This window comes from Xenopus tropicalis, chromosome 3 (genome assembly GCF_000004195.4).
Source record: "Xenopus tropicalis strain Nigerian chromosome 3, UCB_Xtro_10.0, whole genome shotgun sequence".
NCBI classification, from domain to species: Eukaryota; Metazoa; Chordata; class Amphibia; order Anura; family Pipidae; genus Xenopus; species Xenopus tropicalis.
In genome coordinates, this window is record NC_030679.2 from 70,006,679 (window position 1) to 70,030,387 (window position 23,709).

At 35.9% G+C, this 23,709-nt stretch overlaps 1 protein-coding gene across 8 annotated transcripts in view; it reads right to left on the reverse strand.

The window, feature by feature from the left end:
* Nucleotides 1-23,709, reverse strand: part of cadps2 (Ca++-dependent secretion activator 2) — a 184,501-nt gene that overhangs the window by 99,831 nt on the left and 60,961 nt on the right. For all 8 annotated transcript variants that reach the window (XM_018092294.2, XM_031898988.1, XM_031898987.1 and 5 more), the window contains exons 10-13: nt 20,115-20,223; nt 19,499-19,702; nt 16,449-16,585; nt 10,798-10,985 (exon numbers count right to left, since the gene is read on the reverse strand). In XM_018092294.2, the coding sequence (XP_017947783.1) occupies nt 10,798-10,985; nt 16,449-16,585; nt 19,499-19,702; nt 20,115-20,223 (638 nt within the window). The remainder of the gene's footprint in view (nt 1-10,797; nt 10,986-16,448; nt 16,586-19,498; nt 19,703-20,114; nt 20,224-23,709) is intronic.

Sequence of the window (23,709 nt, forward strand, 5' to 3'; positions counted from 1 at the left end):
TAAATATGCCCCAATGTGAACTTCTCTCCTTTTTATCTGCTTTCAGGTGTGATTTTTATATTGCCCACACCTGTTACTTGCCCCAGGTGAGTTTCAAGGAGCATCACATGTTTAAAACAATCTTATTTATCCACAATTTTGAAAGAGTGAAAATAATGTTGTCCAGCTCATTTTTGGAGTTTTGTGTGACATTACGTCCAATTTGCTTTTTTTCCTCCCTTTTTTTTTTGTTCTGTTCCAATACACACAAAGGGAATAAACATGTGTACAGTATAGCAAAACATGTGTTACTGCAATACTTTTCTGTGAGAAATACTTGATTTTCTGGAAACATTTCTGGGGTGCCAACAATTTGGACCCTGACTGTATATGGTTGCCAGCTATGATTTTTTTAAATACATTTATAACAGGTATGGATTATTTAATAAAACAGGGGTGGGGGGGGAGCGGGCCGTCACATCACTGGTTGGGGGTTAGAAAAAATATCCTAAAAAATGAATTTAAAAAAATCCTAAATATACATTATAGTCTATTTCAAATTGAACTTGTATAAAAAATAATTATTAAGCATGTATTACAATCTGAGTGAATTTTTACATCAGTGACAGTTCCCCTTAAACAAAAAAAAGAAACTAATAAAACAGGCAAGTCTAGTGCCTTCAAAAGAATTGTCACATAAAACCAATGAAAGAGCAGTGTGTTACTATTATTATAAATATATTTGGCTGCTTTAGATCATGTGCTTTCAGAAATAACAACACATCTGAAGAGTTCTAAAATTAGCTCTACTCTAAAGTCTACAGGGTCACAATTTAATATCACTTATATGATTTATATTCAAGTTATTTATCTAGGTCAAAAAGATAATTTGTGTCATTTTACAAGGTTAATTGAACAACATTCCATTTAATTTTTTCCTGATTGCTTCATTCAGTCTTAATTATGAATACAAATGTGAATAAATGTTAAGGCACAGTTTCATAAGGCAAGACAGTAAATGAGAAATTGAAATGTCTGTGGCTGCAAATTAGAAGCATAAGATAAAAGCAACACCAAGCATAAAGTCAATTCCTGAAGACAAAGTAAATAGGACAATTAATGGCATATAATTGCAATATTTTTTGAATAACAATAAAACCCCATATTCTTAATATTTCCTCTACGTAAAAAATATAAAGGTTCCAAGAAAGTCACATTTCTTTTTACTATGTATAAATTAGGGATGCACCGAATCCACTTTTTTGGGTTCGGCGGAACCCCCGAACATTTGAAACATATGTAGAGCAGGGCTAGGGTATTACAGAAAGCAAGTCTTTGCCTACAGCTTGTTTAATTATTGTAATATATGGTAAACACTTTTTAGTTGCCAAAAAATAAGAATGTATGTGACTGTAACTGACTAATTTTTTATTATGCTATACTTTAAAAAATAAAATAAAAAAAGAGATGTTTGATGTGACATCAATGTAACATTTTGGCACCCCCAAGTGACTTTTCCTTTCTTTCTCCTTTAAACTGGTTAGTATACACCTGACATCCATTAAAGTGGCTCTGATTGAGCTATGAAAATTTTGGCTGTTCCCGATTATTTCTCTTGGTCTCATACTCCAAAAGCTATGGTCCACAAAGAACTTTCAAAACATGAAAAGGGTCTCATCAATAAAAGGTATCAATCAGGGCATGGGTACAAAAATGTATCCATATCATTAAAGGAGAACTATACCCCCAGGCGCTAAAACCCCCCTTAACTATCACTGCCTTGACCCCCCTCACCTCTTCCTTATGCCTTTTTAAGCAACTGTCTCTATCACTAACCCCTAGCTAAAACAGCAGAGAAAGTGCAGCAGCATACCATACATCTTTTTAGCAACTGAAGACACTTCGGGTCTCACCGCCGACACGGACCCCGCTTGCGCAGTTGAAGCTGATTTCCTACTACCTCCAACTGCGCATGCGCAAGCAGGGTTCGTATCGGCGGAGAGACCCAAAGTCTCTTCAGGTGCTAAAAAGATGTTGTCCAGGTATGCTGCTGCACTATTCTGCTGTTTTAGCTTGGGGTTATCAATAGGGATAGTTGTTAAGCTTAAAAACTATGCGATAAGGGAGAGGTGAGGGAGGTCAAGGAAGTGATAGTTAAGGGGGCTTTTATAGCAGGGGGGTATAGTTCTCCTTTAAACATTCCATAAAGCACAGTGACAGTACCAAGATCACGACATCCCTCAAAGACAGATGAGAAGACAAGGAGGAAACTGGTCAGGGAGGCAACCAAGAGGTCTACAGTAACATTACAGTAAAGGCGCTGCAGGATTACTTAAAGGAGACATATTGGATAAATGGGAAAAAAGGTAATTTTGTAGGTAATTATGAATAATATCCGGTGCTGGTTTCACTTTGTGCTAAAAATTAATCCTCTCTGTAACAATGGCCCCTTTATTGGAGCTCCCTATAGATCCTATCACTTCTCTGTCTGAGTTTGAAATGAAGAGTGGGCGTGTCCTAACGGTCCCTGCCAGAAGCACAATTGGAGGGGGAGAGCCAATCACAGCCCTGCACTCACACAAGCACAGACAGGCTTTAGTTCCCTATCAGGTCAGCCTAGCTGCTGATTGGTTCCTATCCCACAGTGCAGGGTACGGAGGGCCGCCGGCTCCCCAGCTCATCCAGAGAATTCAGCCAGAACAGATGGGCGGGGCTAGTGGGGTTTTTGTGGAATTTCTCAATAAATCAGTCAGAAACACAACTTTTTTAAGCACAATCCTTCTATATCTAGAGGAGTATAATTCATTGGTACATTCATAATTTTTATAGGATATGTCTCCTTTAACAAGTACTGGTTGTTCCCTACATGTGACAACAGTCAGTCATATTTTTCATAGGACTGGGATGGGGGTAGGGCAACAAGATGAAAGCCTTTAGCCACAAAGAAAATCATCCGGCTAAACTTTGCAAAAGTTAAGCCCCGTCTCCAACAACTGTGTAGAAAAATTTAGTATAGTCTGATGAGGGCAAGGTTGAACTATTTGGCCATAATTTAAAAAGGTATGCTTGCTGCAAAAACACAGCACAAGAACACCATATCCTCAGTAAAGCATTGTGGGGGCAGCATCATGCTTTGGGGCTGCTTTTCATCAGCTGGAAGTGGTGCTTTAGTCAAGGAGGATGGAATCATTAATAGCTCCTAGTCTCTGTCTATTTTATAAAAAAAAAAAAAACCTTCAAACATCTTCTAGGAAGCTGAAGATGAAGAGGTACTTCACCTTTCAGCATGACAACAAATCAACAAAGCAATGGCTTCACCAAAGGAGGATCAATGTTCTGGAACGGCCCAGACCTTAATCCTATTAAAAATCTGTGGGGCGACCTGAAGAGAGCTGCGCACAGTAGATGACTTCACAATTTAACAAATTTGGAAAATTTGTGCAAGGAGTAGTAGGCAAAAGTTTCCAAGTCCAGATGTTCCAAACTTACAGAGTAATAAAATCAAAGGGTGCTTCAACCAAGTATTAGTTTTGTGGTGTGTTTAGGAAGTGTGTGGAGTAAAATCTTTGTATACCTTTATTATCAAGGATGCATGAAATATAGCAAAAGTTGCTGTACAAACAGTTGTGTAATTGTATTGCTAACAGGGGAATTGCATTTATAAGAAGGTTGAATGTTAATTGTTTTTTGGAATACAGAGCAACCAGGTTATCAAACATCAAGCGACACCTCTTTTCTTATCCTGTAAGCAGTGATTTTCCCAGGCAATTTGTGGATAAAAGTCTAGATGACTTAGTAGTAGAGTAGTAGGGTTTAGGGCGAAGAAACAAGGGGCGAACGGTCGGTGCAACTTTTAAAAACTCTGCAGCAGCGACTAATTGCAGTGATTTAACTGCCATAGATTCATATCAAAGTGTATATTGTTATTTAATGCCTTTAGGAAACTTCTCTCCTTTCCCCTTCATATACAGTGGTGTGAAAAACTATTTGCCCCCTTCCTGATTTCTTATTCTTTTGCATGTTTGTCACACTTAAATGTTTCTGCTCATCAAAAACCGTTAACTATTAGTCAAAGATAACATAATTGAACACAAAATGCAGTTTTTAAATGAAGGTTTACATTATTAAGGGAGAAAAAAAACTCCAAATCTACATGGCCCTGTGTGAAAAAGTGATTGCCCCCCTTGTTAAAAAATAACTTAACTGTGGTTTATCAATTTCAATTTTCAATTTCAATATCAATTTGTGTAGTCACCCCCAGGCCTGATTACTGCCACACCTGTTTCAATCAAGAAATCACTTAAATAGGAGCTACCTGACACAGAGAAGTAGACCAAAAGCACCTCAAAAGCTAGACATCATGCCAAGATCCAAAGAAATTGAGGAACAAATGAGAACAAAAGTAATTGAGATCTATCAGTCTGGTAAAGGTTATAAAGCCATTTCTAAAGCTTTGGGACTCCAGCGAACCACAGTGAGAGCCATTATCCACAAATGGCAAAAACATGGAACAGTGGTGAACCTTCCCAGGAGTGGCCGGCCGACCAAAATTACCCCAAGAGCGCAGAGACAACTCATCCGAGAGGCCACAAAAGACCCCAGGACAACATCTAAAGAACTGCAGGCCTCACTTGCCTCAATTAAGGTCAGTGTTCACGACTCCACCATAAGAAAGAGACTGGGCAAAAACGGCCTGCATGGCAGATTTCCAAGGCGCAAACCACTTTTAAGCAAAAAGAACATTATGGCTCGTCTCAATTTTGCTAAAAAACATCTCAATGATTGTCAAGACTTTTGGGAAAATACCTTGTGGCTCGACGAGACAAAAGTTGAATTTTTTGGAAGGTGCGTATCCCGTTACATCTGGCGTAAAAGTAACACAGCATTTCAGAAAAAGAACATCATACCAACAGTAAAATATGGTGGTGGTAGTGTGATGGTCTGGGGTTGTTTTGCTGCTTCAGGACCTGAAAGGCTTGCTGTGATAGATGGAACCATGAATTCTACTGTCTACCAAAAAATCCGGAAGGAGAATGTCCGGCCATCTGTTCGTCAACTCAAGCTGAAGCGATCTTGGGTGCTGCAGCAGGACAATGACCCAAAACACACCAGCAAATCCACCTCTGAATGGCTGAAGAAAAACAAAATGAAGACTTTGGAGTGGCCTAGTCAAAGTCCTGACCTGAATCCTATTGAGATGTTGTGGCATGACCTTAAAAAGGCGGTTCATGCTAGAAAACCCTCAAATAAAGCTGAATTACAACAATTCTGCAAAGATGAGTGGGCCAAAATTCCTCCAGAGCGCTGTAAAAGACTTGTTGCAAGTTATCGCAAACGCTTGATTGCAGTTATTGCTGCTAAGGGTGGCCCAACCAGTTATTAGGTTCAGGGGGCAATTACTTTTTCACACAGGGCCATGTAGGTTTAGATTTTTTTTCTCCCTAAATAATAAAAACCCTCATTTAAAAACTGCATTTTGTGTTTACTTGTGTTATCTTTTACTAATAGTTAAATGTGTTTGATGATCAGAAACATTTTGTGTGACAAACATGCAAAAGAATAAGAAATCAGGAAGGGGGCAAATAGTTTTTCACACCACTGTAGTGTGCAACCGTATAGAAAAGAGGGAATTAAATATGGGGTTTATGCCCTGATATGATCCATATAGGCAGCACCTAACTCTCTGTTTTCTTTCTCCTATTTTCTCTCTGTTCTCCTTATTTTATCTTCAGTTCTTTCATTCCTTGTTGTTCTTATGATAGATTGTTTTTTAATATCGTTTCCAAAACAAACAGACTAGAATTTTTATGTCATGTAAGGGTGACTACCAGATACTTTTATGTGGCTACTACATGATGTTACCTGAACATTATACACAAACATGAATCAATTTTATTGGAATTCCACGTGAAAGACCAATAAAAAGTGGTGTAGACGTGAGAAGTGGAACGAAAATCATACATGATTCCAAACATTTTTTACAAATAAATAACTGCAAAGTGGGGTGTGCATAATTATTCAGCCCCCTGAGTCAATACTGTGTAGAAGCACCTTTTTCCTGCAATTACAGCTGCCAGTCTTTTAGGGTATGTCTCTACCAGCTTTGCACATCTAGAGACTGAAATCCTTGCCCATTCTTCGTTCAACTTCTCACATGTACACCACTTTGTATTGGTCTTTCACGTGGAATTCCAATAAAATGGATTCATGTTTGTGGCTGTAATGTGACAAAATGTTGAAAAGTTCAAGGGGGCTGAATACTTTTGCAAGCCACTGTAAGTGTTGCAATCTTTTATTACTTACTCTTTTATGCATATATGGAAGTGTTGGAAACAATACAACAAAAGTTTTCAATAAAAATGATTGAAACTGAATACTACAAGAGGGAATGTCAACCACTACATTAGAATTACATAAAGCATCTGTAAACAGGTGATGCGAAGTATACGCTTTGTTTTTGGTAAAGCAGCATGCAACCAGGTCAACCAGCTAATAAATGTAATGGGATATAATGTCATAACTAGTTTTTTCTTACAGCTAAATCATTTAGAACTAGAATTCCCAATGATTTTAGAACAAAATATAGGCTTAAAAAATGTCAGTTTCTGTGCTGCAAAGAGCTGGATGCAGGTTTGTTGAATTCAAAGTGGTGCTTACAGAAACATAAAGGGAACAGCAGGAATCCACACAGTTGAGAGAATGGTATAGGACAAAGTTAATTTCCAAGCTAATTGTATTATTGTGGCAAAAATGTACCTGGTTTTAATTCTATACTGCACAACAAATTAAGCAGGAATAGCTTGCCAGTAATGGTAATATCTAGACATACATTCCCCCTTTTAATTGCTTTTAAGGAAAATGTGAACTCAAATTTCAACAGCACGTTTCTAAATATCCTTAATTATCCTTCTACATGACCAGAGTTTTTTTAGTAGCAGCAAAGACAACTAATTGGACTAAATGATTAATTATACAACACTATTAGTAAAATATATGCACTTCATTAGCTATAGTCTGTTATCGGCTGCAAGCAACATTTTTCCATAGCATGGTAAAACTGAAATGTCTTTCATGGCTTGTTTCAAAATATCAACTACAAAACGCTCTGAAGCTTGCAACCACAACAGAAACATTTTGGAGTATTAGCCCACTTTCCTCTTATAATCCAATACATTGTGTACAGCACTATGGTCTGCTTAAAAACAACAACTGCAGTCGTGAAGAAAAGGAAATACACAACACGCTGTTCATGCATCGGTCTGAGATGTTTAATTGGGGTCTGGAGACTCTTTGTATTGCTTCATTTGTCTTTCCCTTACTCTACAGGACTTACAAAGCTACACATTTGCTGATAAGACAACCTTGAACTCTGACTTACTGTAAGATATATTGCATGCAAAATTTTCTTCCACCTTTCATCTCACTGCTGCTTTGAGTTAGCTGAGTGGGTGAAGGTATTGTGAGTGCTATGCTTGTGTATATGGCTGCATCTCTGCTTTTCAGGCTTCCTATTTGTGTTTTCTGTCCTTGGATCTTTCTTTATATACACTATTTCAATAATACTCACAGCCACTCTGCGGTTCTGATTGTTTCCAAATCACCCTGAAAACTATTTAACTCATTACATTCTGCTATAACGACTAGCACATTGCACCACAGGTGCCTTATTTCATACTGTGCATCTTAAAACGAATAAAAAAAAACCCACTGAAAAGGTTTCCGAAAAAATAAAAATAACATGTTAGTGGTATTTAAATAGAAGCACATCTATTATGCCACTCTTCCTTTTGACACAATCATTCTATACAAGAAATTTGATAAACTATAATGGAAATCAAAAGCTAATGTTTTATATCTTTATGCAAGCAATAAGATCTTGAAACTAAAAAAAGCACAAGCAATAGTGCCATAAATCCAGATGGACTTCTGTCAATGTATAGTGGAAATGGTATTTTCCACACATAAACTTAGATTTTAAGCTCTATGTGGCAGAGCTCACTCCTCTTGTTTCTTTAATACTTACCACTTCACTTACCATCTTAAATTTAACTATACTTTGAATTTACTTACCGGTATATTGTAATATTTTATTGACCTTGTTATGCTTTATTAATGTATTGCTCTATTGTACAGCTCTGTTTTCACAAGTAGCACTCAAAGGCCTGTGCCTAGGGAGGCAGCTTTAGGGGGGCAGCCCTCGGATGCCTATAGGGTAACATTTTTATCTTTTTTGTGAAAAAGAAAGAAAACCCTTTCCACTGCCACTGGATCCTTTTATATGAAATCCAGCGTCAGAGGTGGGGGGTACATTTGTGTTGCTGACCCATGCTGCTAGATAAGGATTGTACACTGTAGGTCTGTTTTTTTTAATGCAAATCAGATTATACAGTCTTGACTCAGAAATGATTGCAAGACTGCATATGTGATTCAGCCATTCTTGTTACATTCCAGACTGTTGGATCACTCTATCATGTGTCTTGCCCCATACAGAAATAAATACCTGTATCAAGAGAAACGATTATATTTTATACTAGCTAAGGTACTTGGTGTTGCCTTTGAAAGGTGATGTTACATCGTTGAAATGGGAGAATAATATGTGTACTGAAGTTCTCAAATTAAACATTATACTGTAATGTCATTGATCAGACAAGTAGATGAGCATGTAAATTGGAACTGGAATTAAAAATATGGCTTTCCTTTGCCTAGGACACCTCCTATTGACTTCTATACAAATTTGCAAGCTTTTAGATGGCAAAGTTTTATAACTAAGTTTCCAGGTTTTTTGCACCTAATATCAGATATTCAAGTTTTTGAACCATAATCCTAATTTTGTGAGTTTTAGCGCTAAAAATTCGAATTGTGACAACAAAAAACTCAAATGTTGATAAATCACTGCCTAAGCCAGATTCACCAGCTTCATGGCTTCCTCCTTCCCCCAATCTCAGCATAAAATTTTCTTTGGATTCACATGATATTTCCCAGTCAGGTTTTTCACCGAATACTACCACAGCCCATAATAAATGAGCAACACCACCTTAAAAAAAATTAAACAACTACAGAGATTAGTATAACTGCAAAAAAAAATCACCATTACAGTTAGCAGCTGAATTTAGAGAACTAGGCTGACAGCAAACTCTAGTAAATATACACTCATGTAGATGGTAAATGAATATATGGTCCAGCTGGATGGATTCTGGATAGATTGAACCAAATACAAAGAAAACTCTTACAATCAGTTCTAACTCCATTAATGCAGTTTTTTCCCTTTTCTCTCACCTACAACTACTTACTACTACTACTTAACTGAAAGTATATTTGTTACTTCTTAAATTCTTTATTGTATTGATCATTTATATGTCCCACAATGTACTTGGTTCACTTATTTTAATTTATTTTATTTTTATACTGTGTCTCTACCCACATGGACTATATAGAACAGTGTGGTCCTCCATCTGTCTGGCTGTTGTGACTGCTTACCTTTGCATTAACTTGAAATTTTATTGGTACTGGCCGCCCTGCACTGAACACCTCAGATTCAAACTTATAGGATCTACTATCCTAAATACCAAACCCCCTAAATAACTAGGGGTTTTCCGAATAAGAGGTATTTCTATAACTGGATCACCAAATTCTGAAGTCTAATAAAAACATTTACACATTTAATTAATCCAATAGGACTGTTTTGAACGAAATATAGGTTTCTGCTGCTTAGCAAGCATCAATACAAGGTACATTTTTTTTTCATATAGAGAGGTAATAAGCAAGATAAGTTAGTGTGCCAAGTTTACAATAAAAATCACAAAACATCTGCATAATAAGATTGCATCATTCACAGTATTGGAAAACAACTCTAAAGCAACTATAGAAACAAATACATTATTTGAGGTTTCCAAGGGTGCTGAGCTTAGTAATGCAATATATTTGCCTGCAAACTCGGTTGGTTTACTGCCCAATTCTGGTAGTGGTCTGCTTATATCACCAATGACACTGCAACATTCAATTGGATTGGAGAACTTCTTATCAGTACAGCAATTGTTTCACAAAAAAGTTATTTTTTTTTTTAAAAAAATGTAGTACACCAGTACTTCATCTAATAATTTTATAACTACTGTTCTCTTCCTATGAGTTTATGAAGTAATTTACTTGGTGAAGGGCTACTGGCCCCTATTAACCAAGAAGCATTTCACAAAATACAGATTCAGGTATGGGACCTGTTATCCAGAATGCTTGGAATCTAGGGTTCTCTGGATATGGGGCCTTTGCGTCATTTGGATCACTACATTAAAAATACTAAAAAAAAATAAATAATTTGAACATTAAACAAAACCAATAGGATTGTTTCACCCCCAGTAAGAATGAATTATATCTTAGCTGGGATCACACACATGGTACTGTTTTATTATGTAAAATCGGTCGATGCATTCTTGAGCCACTTCAACTACAGATGTGCACAGAGCCAAACTTTTATGTTACAGTGGCTTCAAATGTTGACTGACTGCAGCACGTTGGATTCTCTGGTGAGACATTTTACTAACCGTTACTAAACCAGTATTACCTAGTGCTAAAATAATAATACTTAATTCACTTTGGTATCTCAAACTCAATGCAGTTTAAAAAATCACTCAATCTTCAAAAATCAATCTTCATTCAAATATCCATGCTAAAGACATACAAACCCCACAACTCTGTATGTATTTAATATGGATATTTGAATAAAGATGTGATTTTTTTTAAACTGCATTGAGTTTGGGATACCTTTTGTTATTAACCTTCTAGCTTTAGCCCCATTGAGTAAATAAAAATTTCAAAAGTTTTTACCTGTTACCATGAACATGAGATGCACAGAAAGCAAAGCTGTAATGAAGCAATGTTGGGTCAATCACAGCCCCAGATTCAGCATGCTCTATCAATTCCTTAAGGTAGCAGAGATGACGATGGCAACCACGAACACCATATCGTGCACAGTATTCATCTAATACGAAAACCTGGCCAGGACTGAACCAACCCTATACATGAAAAACACGAAAGCAGAGCTAAATTTTAAAAATATGTCTGGAAAATGAATTAACAAAGTGTGTTACAATTTTTGGCAAGCCTTTACACAGCTTTATTCATAAATACTTGTGAGTGAGAAATGTCTAAACTGGCCAGGAAGAAATAACATGGAAGATATTGGCAGAGATGTATAGTAAATGATCTTTAGAAATGGTTGAACTGGGGAAATGTTTTCAGTGGGGGGCACATTTGGTTAAAATTGGGAAAAGCTTTATGACATAAGTGTCAAAGATAATTAAACTGGAAGAATAGTTCACAGATAAGCAAAAAAAAAAAAAAAACTACCGTAAGTGAAGTTTTCTTGTTAATTTTAGGTAGAGTGTAATAAAGTAACTTAGTTCATTAGCAGAGAGGGGTCTTTTGGCATCACTTGATGCTTTTTATTTAGGAAAAGCTTAATTCCTCTATCCCACCAGCTGGCACTATGAAAATGTTTTCTCTATTCATTATCCTAACAAAATGATTCTAAATAGCAACACACACATTTCTGTGCCCAATGTATATGCCAAGTTGATATTGTGTGAATGGCAGATAAGACAAGATGGAAAAATCTGTTTTCTACATTGGAGCAAAAAAAGAATAAGTTATTAGGAACACTAACAAATAACAGATGAAAATAAACAAATTAACTTAATTAAATCTTTTTTTTAATGTACCCAAACATATAATGTTAAATCAAGACAATGGGGGGGCCACAGTGACACTTTGTACTTGCAAATGAGTGTGTTTATTGCAATGAACACAGCATGTTTTGGACCCCTGTGTGAAATTTATCAGGAGTCAGTTGTTGGTATTTTTTTTTTGCTTTTTTAATGTGTTTCACCACACAGGGACTCAGGAGGTAACATATTACACTCTTCACTATAGGCCCTGTTAAGTTGGGACCACACCAATATGCCAATTTCATGTTGAATGTTTTATTTAGTCCTGCCTTCCTGTCCAGTGGAATGCATAAAAAAAAAGACACTGCACAGGATTGTATTAAAAAATGTCCATGTGTAAGAGCCCTAAAAAGAGGGGAAAAAAAAGCAGAGAAGGTACCAGATTTAGATGAATTTTCTTAGGCAATCTTCTGGAAAAGTACACTTTGTTTGTTCATGACTAAACTCATTTTCACAAATGGTCATTTATCAAAAAATCTGAATTGAAAAAGCATGAACGAAAAAAAAGTTGTGGGGAAAAACACAAAAAGCAGAACTTTTTTTAATTGAAAACCTCTACAACATGAAGCAAAGAAAGATCTTCCAATTGTAAAAGGGACATCTGCCATTGACTTCTACATGATCGACAGGTTTTAACTGGTGTATTTTGGCATTCAGAATTGTCACTGTTTTGTTGCATAATAAAATGCTAAAAAAAAACAATGTTTTGTTCCGCAACAAAATGAGGTTTTCTCTGACAAAAACCCGAAATAAAATATAAAGCATTATTAAATGCCCCCTTGAGTTTCTGGTATGCTGAATAAAAGGTTTGAAATTGCTATACTACAGATTCCATATGTGTGGAAAATTCTGATCCTGTGTGAAACCCCTTTATTTTTAGTTGTATTTATATTAATTAGGCAGCAAAGTGCAACTGAGATTGTGGGCTTATTTGAGATCAACAGAGCATAATCCTTCAATGCAATGATCTTAACATGGATGCTAGCAAAACTGATGCACTCTTGAATTATGGCTAGCAGTGTCTCTATGCTCAATGCATAAAGAAGCTGAAAAAAGGGGGCAATTCTGCCTAAAAAGTAAAATGTTTTGCAACTGATTTTCATCTTTTATTATTATTTTGTGTATGCATGTTTTTTTGTTACTTCATTTTTTTTATTGATTTATAAATTTTCCAGAAAAAAGAAAACAAAAAGAATCATGCAAACAATGCATATGAAATACAATTGAATGTTGTATTTTAATATCATGTCAGACACCATGGCCCCAATAAACAAAGCTGCTTGGAAGGTTGTTTGCAAAGTGTGATAAAAGAGCAATCAGCCTTTTTTTTTTTTAATCACCTGCCCTATCACAGGCGCTAAGAACAAGGCTGGCCTGTGCCCCAACACTGACCTGTGCACCTTGCCTCTTGATGCTCTTGCATTTCCTCCTCTGGGGGATTGTAAATGCCTCCAACTAAGTATCATTTATTAATAAAGGTACTGTTTGCAAAGGGAAATATATGGGTGCAAAGTGCCCTGTTTTTTCTACTTTACATGTAGCCTGTCCAAAGGAACACCCTCTTAGCTGTGCATCTTTCAAATGCACAAACAAGGGAGTGCTGATTGGTCATTTATCTAGCCCAATGGGTGGTGAATGTACTGCAAGACCCACTAACATAAGTAAAAATACCACCCCTGAGTAAAACATTATTTACATTGTGCAATGTGTCCAAATGAGCTTGGCACAGGGGTAATATTCAGCACCTATGGTGTGTCCTACAACAGAAGCCCCAAATGAAAAGCCAAATGCCTTTGTTGGGAACATTTTCAAGGTGTGCTTGATCGCTCCTCCCTTAAAGTGATACTGACACAAAAAACTACTTTTTAAAATATGAATCTACATAAAAAGTTCCCTATAGGTCATGTTGACCATTCTTTGATGATAGAGCTGCTTTTGTGAGTAATTGTTAAGTGAAGTCCCTAAACCTGACTGTTTGCCAACCTGATTGTCCCTTCTCAGCCTGTCAGTTATAGCTTCTAATGCTAACAGCCTCCTGCTGCACAAATATGGCAGCCCCCTCATAGAGGGACATAGGGGATCAGATAGGTAATATAAAAGCATTGGACAAATACTTTTATGGCAAAATTATTAATATGGTGCAAAGACATTGTTATAATAGATGTAAAAAAAAGTTTCATTTCTGGTGTCGGTGTCTCTATAAATGTAAAAGCAAAAAAATCCCCAGGTTTAGGTATCCTTGTGTCTGCAGAAACAGGGTAAATTGTTCAGGGAAAGATGGTATTAGTGTGTCTGTACGAGTGTTTTTTTTTTTTACTTTTTACAATACATGTTCCAATTTTTGTTGGGGGGGGTCCCCAAGCTTTGCAGTTTGGTGAATGGTTTTTACTTGTAAAAAGGCCACCAAGGCTGCACTACCACTACTCACAACTGATAAGTGCTGATAATCTAATAAATGGCCCTTTACTAGATTGCAGTGGGGCCATGGGTTCCATATAGTGGCCTCTTACACCAGATTTTCTTATTCTAACGAAGTCAATAAGAGGTACACAACTGATGGCATGTGAGCCACTGACTGCATCTTAAACTGCCAACTGAGCACTTTTCCACCAGCATATACTAATGCAAGTAAATTGCAATTTAACATATAATAAAGTAACAGTATGCATTTTTTACGTCAAAAACTGCTGAATAAAATGTCACTAACCATATGTACCTGTGTGTTAAGCTACCACAAAATACATATTCATTTGATGGAAGCAGAGGACTGTCAATAAAAGGATTCTGTCAAGCCAATGACAGGAAGATTTGTCAGGATTGGGACTAAAGACAAAGCAGAGATTTTCTATGTAATAAACAAAACAGGATATGCCAAATCTAGATGTGTTTTGACCTATACTGTCCAAGCTGCATAGATGGTTCTATGCTGATAAGATTGCTGTATCGATTTTGACTTATTTTAAATGTTTCCATTTTAAAATGGTATATTTGCAGCTCTGATCACTGCAAAGAGTCTAATACAACATTTGTACTGCATCATTTAACAAATAATATCACTTTAATCTACCACAGTAGTGAGGTGCAAAACATTATTAACAGATGATCTCTTAAAATTTCAAAGTGGGTACTGCATGACAAATTAGCAGTAACCAGATACATAAGTAATCGTTTGGAAAATATTACCTCTAATTCCAAGAGAAGATGCTGTAATTTTGGTTTTGTTAGACACTTACAATCTTAATTCTGAAGCAGTTTTATATTTTGGCTTCAGAAAGTTAACAACTAGGCATGTCATTAAAATGCTGTATACATGTTTGTTCAAAACCTTCTTTAAGAAACCTAGGCCTAGACTGGGTATATGCAGAGAGCATTGTTTTAGCTTTGGTTGGTTGTAGGGTTTTTTTAAGCATTTAGTCTGGAATATGGATACATGTGTGGAAATAATATTATCGGAAATTGTTGGGACCTGGAGTTTTCTAGATTAGATATAATTTCATAATTAAGAGCACCATTCCTTAAATCCATTAAAAAATTATTTAAACATTAAAAGACAATAGTTTTGCCACCAGCATGCAGGAAAAAAAATGCCCCAAAAAACAATTAAAGAATTATTTGCTAAAATTAGACTTTACATGTAATGTGATTTCTGTACTTCAAGCTTTCTGGATGAAACAAAATTTCAGCTTTCTTATATAATATATATAATATAATAAGTGCACAAAATTGACCAACATTTCAGCACAGAAAGCCTTTTTTAAGGGGAATCCTCTAGTTGTTTATTATATGTCAATTTTGTGCACTTATTATATTATATATATTATATAAGAAAGCTGAAATTTTGTTTCATCCAGAAAGCTTGAAGTACAGAAATCACATTACATGTAAAGTCTAATTTTAGCAAATAATTCTTTAATTGTTTTTTGGGGCATTTTTTTTCCTGCATGCTGGTGGCAAAACTATTGTCTTTTAATGTTTAAATAATTTGGCAAGTATATTCGCTTACCTGTGTGTCTCTTTTTGCCTGTGCTCATTTTAGTGCTTTCTATTACATCATAATATCATGTGTTATTTTCTGTATTTTTGCGATTAAAATTGATTGTTGTTAAATGTTTCGCATGTTATATAAAGGATAACTACTTTTTAATACTACCGATGTGCCTGTGCAAGCCCTTACTCTATTTAAATATACTAAACAACTAACCAAATATAAAAACAATTTCTTTCCCTCGGGTTATCACTACAGGATAATGTGTGTACATTGCAGGGTCCACAGGCATAACAATAAGAAACATCTCATCAAAATGAAGTTTCACTAATAACCTCCTTATAGTCCATTTAGAAATATCGAAACTGCTATAGTGTTGTCCTTTGTAAGTAAGAAAAGTACTTTTGTCGACTTTATGTTGAAGTAACGAAATTATGAAAAATAAGACCTAACTTAAAAATGCCAGTGTTTGTGTTCACAAATTCCTCTATGGAGGCTTCTATGCCTTTGTAAAGCTTTTAGCTTTTATTCAGCCCTCTCTGGAGGGGCTGATAAACCACATTTCAGTGCTGGTTTGATTCTATTTTCCTCTCTATTGAGTGGCACAGCAGCAATCTTCAAGTGTATAATTTTCAAATTTGAAGTCAATCGATTGAAATCCTTTATCCCAAAACCAAGAACACTTATTAAATGAGTTTTGAAGAAAATACCACTTTGAGACGACTGTTTCTCACTTCATTTCTTTTACCCTAGGTTGTAGTACTTACCAGACAAGAATAAGAATCATTTAATCGGTGATCCAGTGTCTGTATTTGAAGGTCTTTAAAGAGGGAGGCATGATCAAATCTGCAGGGATTAGCGGATATAAATTCATCCATGCCATGTCTCTGGCCACGGTCTGTATCTGTCCACAGAGAGAAAAATAATTTCAAGAACATTTAGCCACACTATAAAATAACTAATTTAGAATATATGTCCTTAGATATTGTATGACATGTATAATATTTCCTCTCTCACCTTTATTTCAAACACATTGACTGTAGTTTTATTCACTGAAAACTTGACTATGTGACCTTTTTTAAAGCACTTAGCAGACATACAGACTGAAAATGGGATGAGATGAAAATGGGCTGAGAAAACAAAAGCTTTGCTATATGGCACACTGTACTACTTAGTTGTTGTTTTAGAAATTTCTACAGCCATACAGATAACAAAACCAAAATGCGCACACATTCTTTACAGCTAAAAATCCACTTCCTAAATGGCAAACTAGAGCAGAAATGAACATGTCAGCAGAAGGTGGGTCAATTTCAGTTTTTGTTTTGTACCAAGCTTTTAATGTGACAAACCTTGATAAAGTAATGGGTACTGTAGCACACAGAAACAACAGGATTTATAACCTTCAAGCATAGAATGAAAAGCAAACAGCCATATACTCGTCTTCTAATGTACTGTCCTAAATGGCAGTTGAAGGACCGCAATATTGTTCTTGAGAAATGGCATCTTTCAACGACTTTAGACCCTGCGGGTTTATCAAAATGCGGCCATACTGATTGCTTTCATTAATGGTATGTTTTGTTAAAAATATCCATGTGCATTATCTGTCACATATAGACAGTAAAAGCCAAGAGGAATACATATCTAAAAGAACACTAGCTCAGTTTGATACCAAAGTTCATTTTGGGTGAACAAGCTGTTTAAAATCCTCTTAAAAACAGATCTCAAACAAAAGGGCTTCTAGTGCTTTGTTCCTTAAAATTCAAATGTACATCTTTTTAGGTTACTTACATCAAATGTAGTATTCAAAATGCGCTGCTAAATTATGACATGGCTACAAACCTGAGTTTTCTAAAAGGAAGCAAACAAAGGCTTATTGATCAAAGTCAAATACTGAATCAGGTCCATAATAAAACTCATTATTGATCTGTAGCCATGATGCTAACATAATCAGTCACATTTTGGAATTTAGCCCCAGATCATATTGATCCATGTCATGTTCAACTTTCAACAGTATTTGCAGATGGAAGGACCCTAAGAACTATTTAATTCAACCTGATGGGAGTCCAGAATTAGGTCTCCGCAATACACACATAATAATGCTCATCATCTGGCTTAGTTAAGTAAGACTCACATTCATGTGACAGATTTTACAAAGTAATAAATATAAAACATAAGTGCATTAATACGCCTTACTAAGTGACCTTGAAGAAATAAAATTAGGTTTATTTACAAGCAAACAGGTAAGGCATATTTTGCAATTACAACAGCAATAATTTCAAAATTGTGAGATCTGGTACAAAGAATGTTTTATATAGGCACAGTTGAAAGCAAGTTTATACAGGACAACAAGATATCACTTGCTTTAAATAGCAGTTAAAAAAAAAAAGTTTAACTTTTGAATATGATTATTTTTATTATATGATTATTATGCTAATAGTTATAATACAAATTGGAACTATAGCCATTTTCCATGGAGACACTTTCTTATAACTGTATGCGTAATTATCATACTAAATGCTCAAAACATGACAAATGCCACAATTTATAATTTAACCAATATTCATTATCTAAAGACTGTACATTTCAGAACTTGTAAAATGGAGAAGTGGAAATCCAACTAACAAATTTTAATAGAGTGGTCTCATTTAAGAAAAAAAAAAACCAGAAGGAAATTAAGTTAGAATTTGGACATAATATTTTAGGCACCTTTTTAGAGGCATAGGATCGAAAGATATGGTCACAACTGGCAAGGTAAAGTCTAAGGGTGATGGCAGGGTGCTTTGTTGCCCATGGCAAATCTTCCACTTGTGACAAAGCATCAGAAGGTACCTTCCCATTTTTATTCATTAAAGTTTCTGCCATAAACCACTTTATATGAGACAACCTGGTGGGATCACACAAATATGTCCTTTAACATGTTTTCATGCAGTTACACACAGATATGGCATTTTAGCCAACTTAATTGCTGCAGGAGAGGCAATTTCCAGTGGATGACAAAGCGTTAGTGTGTTATTGCCATACAGTTAGGATATACTGTATGGTGACAATTTGCATAACTGTGTTGATATCCCTAAGCAAGCAGCTCACCATTACAAAACAGTTGTTTTTTTTTTTACATTCTTTTTTTTATAAAACCAATATTTTACAAACTTTTAATTAGCAAAAGTTTAATTTTTCTCAGTGGCAGCTCAGCAAGCCAGATTACTGGCTGTGAAAATACCAACTCCTTGTATTTTTATATATGTAAAGTCAGGTAATATTGAACTGATATTGGGAAACATAAGAGGAAAGAACTAATTCATTTTTGAAACTTAAAAATGTATAGACTAGTAAAAAATAGAAATAAAATAATACATTATTTGTAGTATACCATTTGAAACTGATGTGTTTTCCAGGGTGAGCTTCTTGTTTAAGGATATCCAGTTAGTAAGTTAGAATGTTTTTCCCTAATGTCATGAATCACTCAAATCAAACAAAACTGCCATTATAATTCATATAATTTTTCCACAACCTTAGACCTAGAGAAATAAACTGAAGAAAAGAACTTAACCCTGTATTTTTACACAGCTTCATAAATATTAGGTCCAGTGGGGCAAGTTTGCAAATTATTCCTTGTATGGGGGCTGCAGTAAGCAAGGAGGGCAGAAACAGGGTGTGAGATACAAGAGCTAGGGGTTGGGGTAGGTGTTGGGCCAAGCAGTATTTTCTCAGCTCTGATAAATATGTCCCTTTGTCTTCCATAACATATCCTGAATGAACCTAATTAATATTAAAAATACTCCCTATAGCAAAAAATTACAAAAAGAAAAACTCTTACAATTTTGAGATGTGTCTGGTTGAGTATTCAGTCCTTTGGGATTTAATTTCTGTGCCTGATTTGAAACTATGGGCTTATATGACTGCCCTGTTGCTCTGTACATTGCTTGCACCCATAGGACTCTATCCTGTTCATCATCACTCGCAAAAATAACTGTGTCTCCTTCTTTGACAGCGTTAAAAAACATATGGCCACCCTTGAGACCTGTTGAAATGGAACAAAGTATTATTGTTTGTAAATTGTGAATTCATACCCAGCTTCCCTTCAGGTTAGATGATTATGTTTACCAACTTTAAGTACCTCTTTATTTCTAGTTTAAGAAAAAGGCAGTAATTCAATAAAAACAAAAGAATATAAAACAACAGAAGAAGGTTGTATCTGCAAGATGCAAGCCAAGAACATCTCTACACAAGTGATCCCACATCTCCTACCTTGGTCTGAGCATTGGGAAAGGATGGGGGGGGGGTGGTCTCAGAATCAGGTCTAAACCAGAAAAAGAGTCAAGGATTGCCCTTGCAATCAAAGTGTATATGCATAGTTTTGGGTCATCTCATTTAAAGTTAACATTTCAACAGATATAGATATAATATATATTAAAAAGAATATGACTACTTACCTGGCTGAGGATCTGTGTAATCCACAGTGTATCCTTCAAGCTGCATGAGCTCTTGAGGCTCTGATTTTTTTTCTCTGTAGTTGCACATTGCGAATGTATACTGGCTAACCTACATAAGTAGAATAATGAGCAACATGCCATCTACTTTTGGAACATTTAAAAACTCATGATCATTTAAAAAATGATCAACACAGGGCCAGATTTATGTATCATAATAAAATAAATAAATATAAGTGTTCTTTTTCCTTAAAACAGCTGCTAGCACTCAAGGACTTGTAGGATGCATATAGGATGCCTAATGACCAGACATGGTGGACACCAGTGTAGCTGCACTGCCAGGTATAGGGGAGAGGGATTGTACTAGAGAGTGCAGAAGGTACAGATCATCGCACACACACACACACACACACACACACGAGAAGGTATAGGACATGGGTACAGAATAAAGATTGGAAAATAACCTATGCAGACCTAGTAGTCGCGAGTGCTTTCTATTGTTGCAATATTATTTTGTTGGTCGACCTGGCAAGTATTTTTTGTTTGGCGAGTGCCGAAGCAGTATATTATATTAATGCACAAAATGTCTTAATGTTCTATATAATATTATAAATATATATATATATACATATACACACACACACACATATATATATATGTATGGGATCCCTTATCTGGAAACCCGTTATCCAGAAAGCTCTGAATTACCGAAAGTCCATCTCCCATAGACTCCATTATAATCAAATAATTCAGAATTTTAAAACTGATTTGCTTTTTCTCTGTAATAATAAAACAGTACCTTGTAATTGATCCCAACTAAGATATAATTAATCCTTATTGGATGCAAAACAATCCTATTGGGTTTAATTAATGTACAGTAGTAGACCTAAGGTATGAAGATCCAAATTATGGAAAGACCCCTTATCCGGAATACCCTTCGTCCCAAGCATTCTGGATAATGGGTCCTACATACATAAAAATACAATGCATGATATACTATAAGTTAACTGGAAAAAATATAGTAAATGATGTATCCCCTATTGTAAAATAATATTAAAGGTGATGGAACTCTGTGGCGAATTTTGTGGTCCCCTTATTTTACAACAGAGAGTACTTTATTATGATACACAAGTTTCACAAGTCATGTGACACCAATTACATCACTGAGCACAAGTTATAACTGATTACATTACTAAGCACCATTTGCAAGGAAATAATTAACAGGGGTGGTTTGGCTCTCTGCGTACCTGAAATGCCAGGACTTAGTTTGAGACCTGGTTCAAGCACTCTGTTGCCTGCTTCTCAGCTGAGTAGAACTGCAGCATGACCCACATTTTCAACTCTGTCCCCAGGAACATATTTACTATACAGACACTTGAAGCCCTAAAGCAGAGCTGGGCATAGGGTGAGGGGTACCTAATGGACGGCTATATGATGAAGTGACAATGCGCATGCATCAAGCCCAGTGGCTAGGGTGGCAATAGGCCTAATTACAGCACCGTTTGTCCCAAACAGAAGCATACTGGCAGTTCAGGGGTTGTCCCCACCCCCTCGTCAAGCAGCAAGCAAAGACCATTCCTAGTTTCAATATCCTCAATGCCCTATAAGGTTTTGGTCTAGTCTCATGTTTCCGTTTATTCCACAGAAGAAAGAGAGGGATCGTACAATCCAGGTAGATGTAGGAGAAGCAGTTGTAGCTGTGGATAATCTCCTGATTTATGGCAAAGTAAGCTGAATAAGAGAGGCGGCATCAGCCCCAATCATACATATTTCTAAGAATTTTGATTCTTTAGTATTGTCAGTAGTTGGAAACCGTGAGAAATTAGAAGAGTGTCTGTGATAAAAATGTTTAGCAGAAAAGCCATATTTTTATGTTTTTTAATGAATTACAGTAGGTGGTACATTATCCTCTTATGACTCCTATCACAAGTTCTGCACATTGTCCCTTTATAACAGGGGTCCTCAACCAATAATAGAGAATAACAACATTTTTTCCCCTGGAAAAACATGGGAAGAAAGTTGAACATTTTTTCTAAATGCTAGTAAATCTTCCACTTTGGAAAGACAATTATAGGTTTGATAAATCTGCCTCTAAATGTTAATTTGTGTGTTTCAAATTGTGAGATTAGAAATCACCATGGAAAAACTACACAATTTCTGTTCATTTATAAAATCGTGAACTCTAAAGCTGGCCATACACGTGGCGATCTCACGATGTTTCGTACGACCGTCGGTCGCACGAAACATCGTCAGATCCGCCACACACCATTCAGGGCTGAATCGGCAGGTAAGGAGGTAGAAACAATAGGATTTCTACCTCCTTCTGCCGATTCAGCTCTGAAGGGAGAATTTTGGTCAGGCGCCTTCTATGGCGCCCGATCAAAATTTTCTAACTTGGCCGATCGGCGAGCCGACCGATTTCAGCAGCTTCCTGCGATATCGGTCGGCTCGCTGACATGCCATACACGCACCGATTATCGTACGAAACGAGGTTTCGTACGATAATATCGGTGCGTGTATGGCCACCTTAACTTTTACCTACTGATAAATACACTTCTAAAAATCCTGTAGGAATGAATAGAAAGTGAGTTTTTCTGTGGAGAGCTCTAATTTCATACTTTGATAAATATGGCCCGTGCATATATTAAAACAATGATCAAACATCAATCTTGCCAACTACAATAATTTAAGAATCTAAAATTACTTATTATGAATCAAAAAGTAAAAAAAAAAAACCAAAAACAAAACACAAAACAGTAAAGCAGTATGAATATACACACAAAATAATACACACACTTTGGTCTGTAAATATCACATACCTATAGTATGTAACCCTGAATTATAAATATTATAAATAATACATAATGGTTTTCATAACATGCAGTCATTTGACTTGGACAGCTAAACAATCACATTTTTTGGCCAATTTATGGTACAAAGTTGCGTACAAATTGCACAGATCCAATTACTGACTTGGATAAATAACTGGATCACAGAAGTGCAAAGCAGTAAGCAAAAGGACTAAGCATAGAAAGATGCCATAACTAATCAACCTGAATTTAAAAAACAAAAACAATCTACTGATCAAAACGTGATCAAACATGGACTTAGAAGCATCAGTCTGGCTTTTATGGCAGTTTAAAGTGAGAAATTGACCAATTTTACTCAAATTAAAGACCAAATCATAATGTGCAGCAAACTTTAGAGACTAGAGGAGTGGTCCCCATTCTCTAACGTTGGCTACAATACACAAAATTATTTCATTTTCTACTTTAATGTATTATAAGACTAGGTGCCTTATTTATTAGTGCTGGAGCCCTCCCGAGTAATCCCTTATAGAAAGCATGAGTGAGTTCCAGAACTTGTTTTCTGTAATTTAATTATTTTGGCATGCTGCCAACCAGATTTTTTTTAAACAAACTTTTTATTTATTTCCAAAACCCACTTATTAAAAAAAAGAAATTTGCTTGTTTCTTTTAAAATCCGGATGACACAAGCTAAAGTAACCAATTATAGAAAATAAGGGTAAGTTCAGGAACTCACATTTTCTATAACTATATGCCTAAGCCCGGAGACCTGAGCCATAATAAATAAGGCC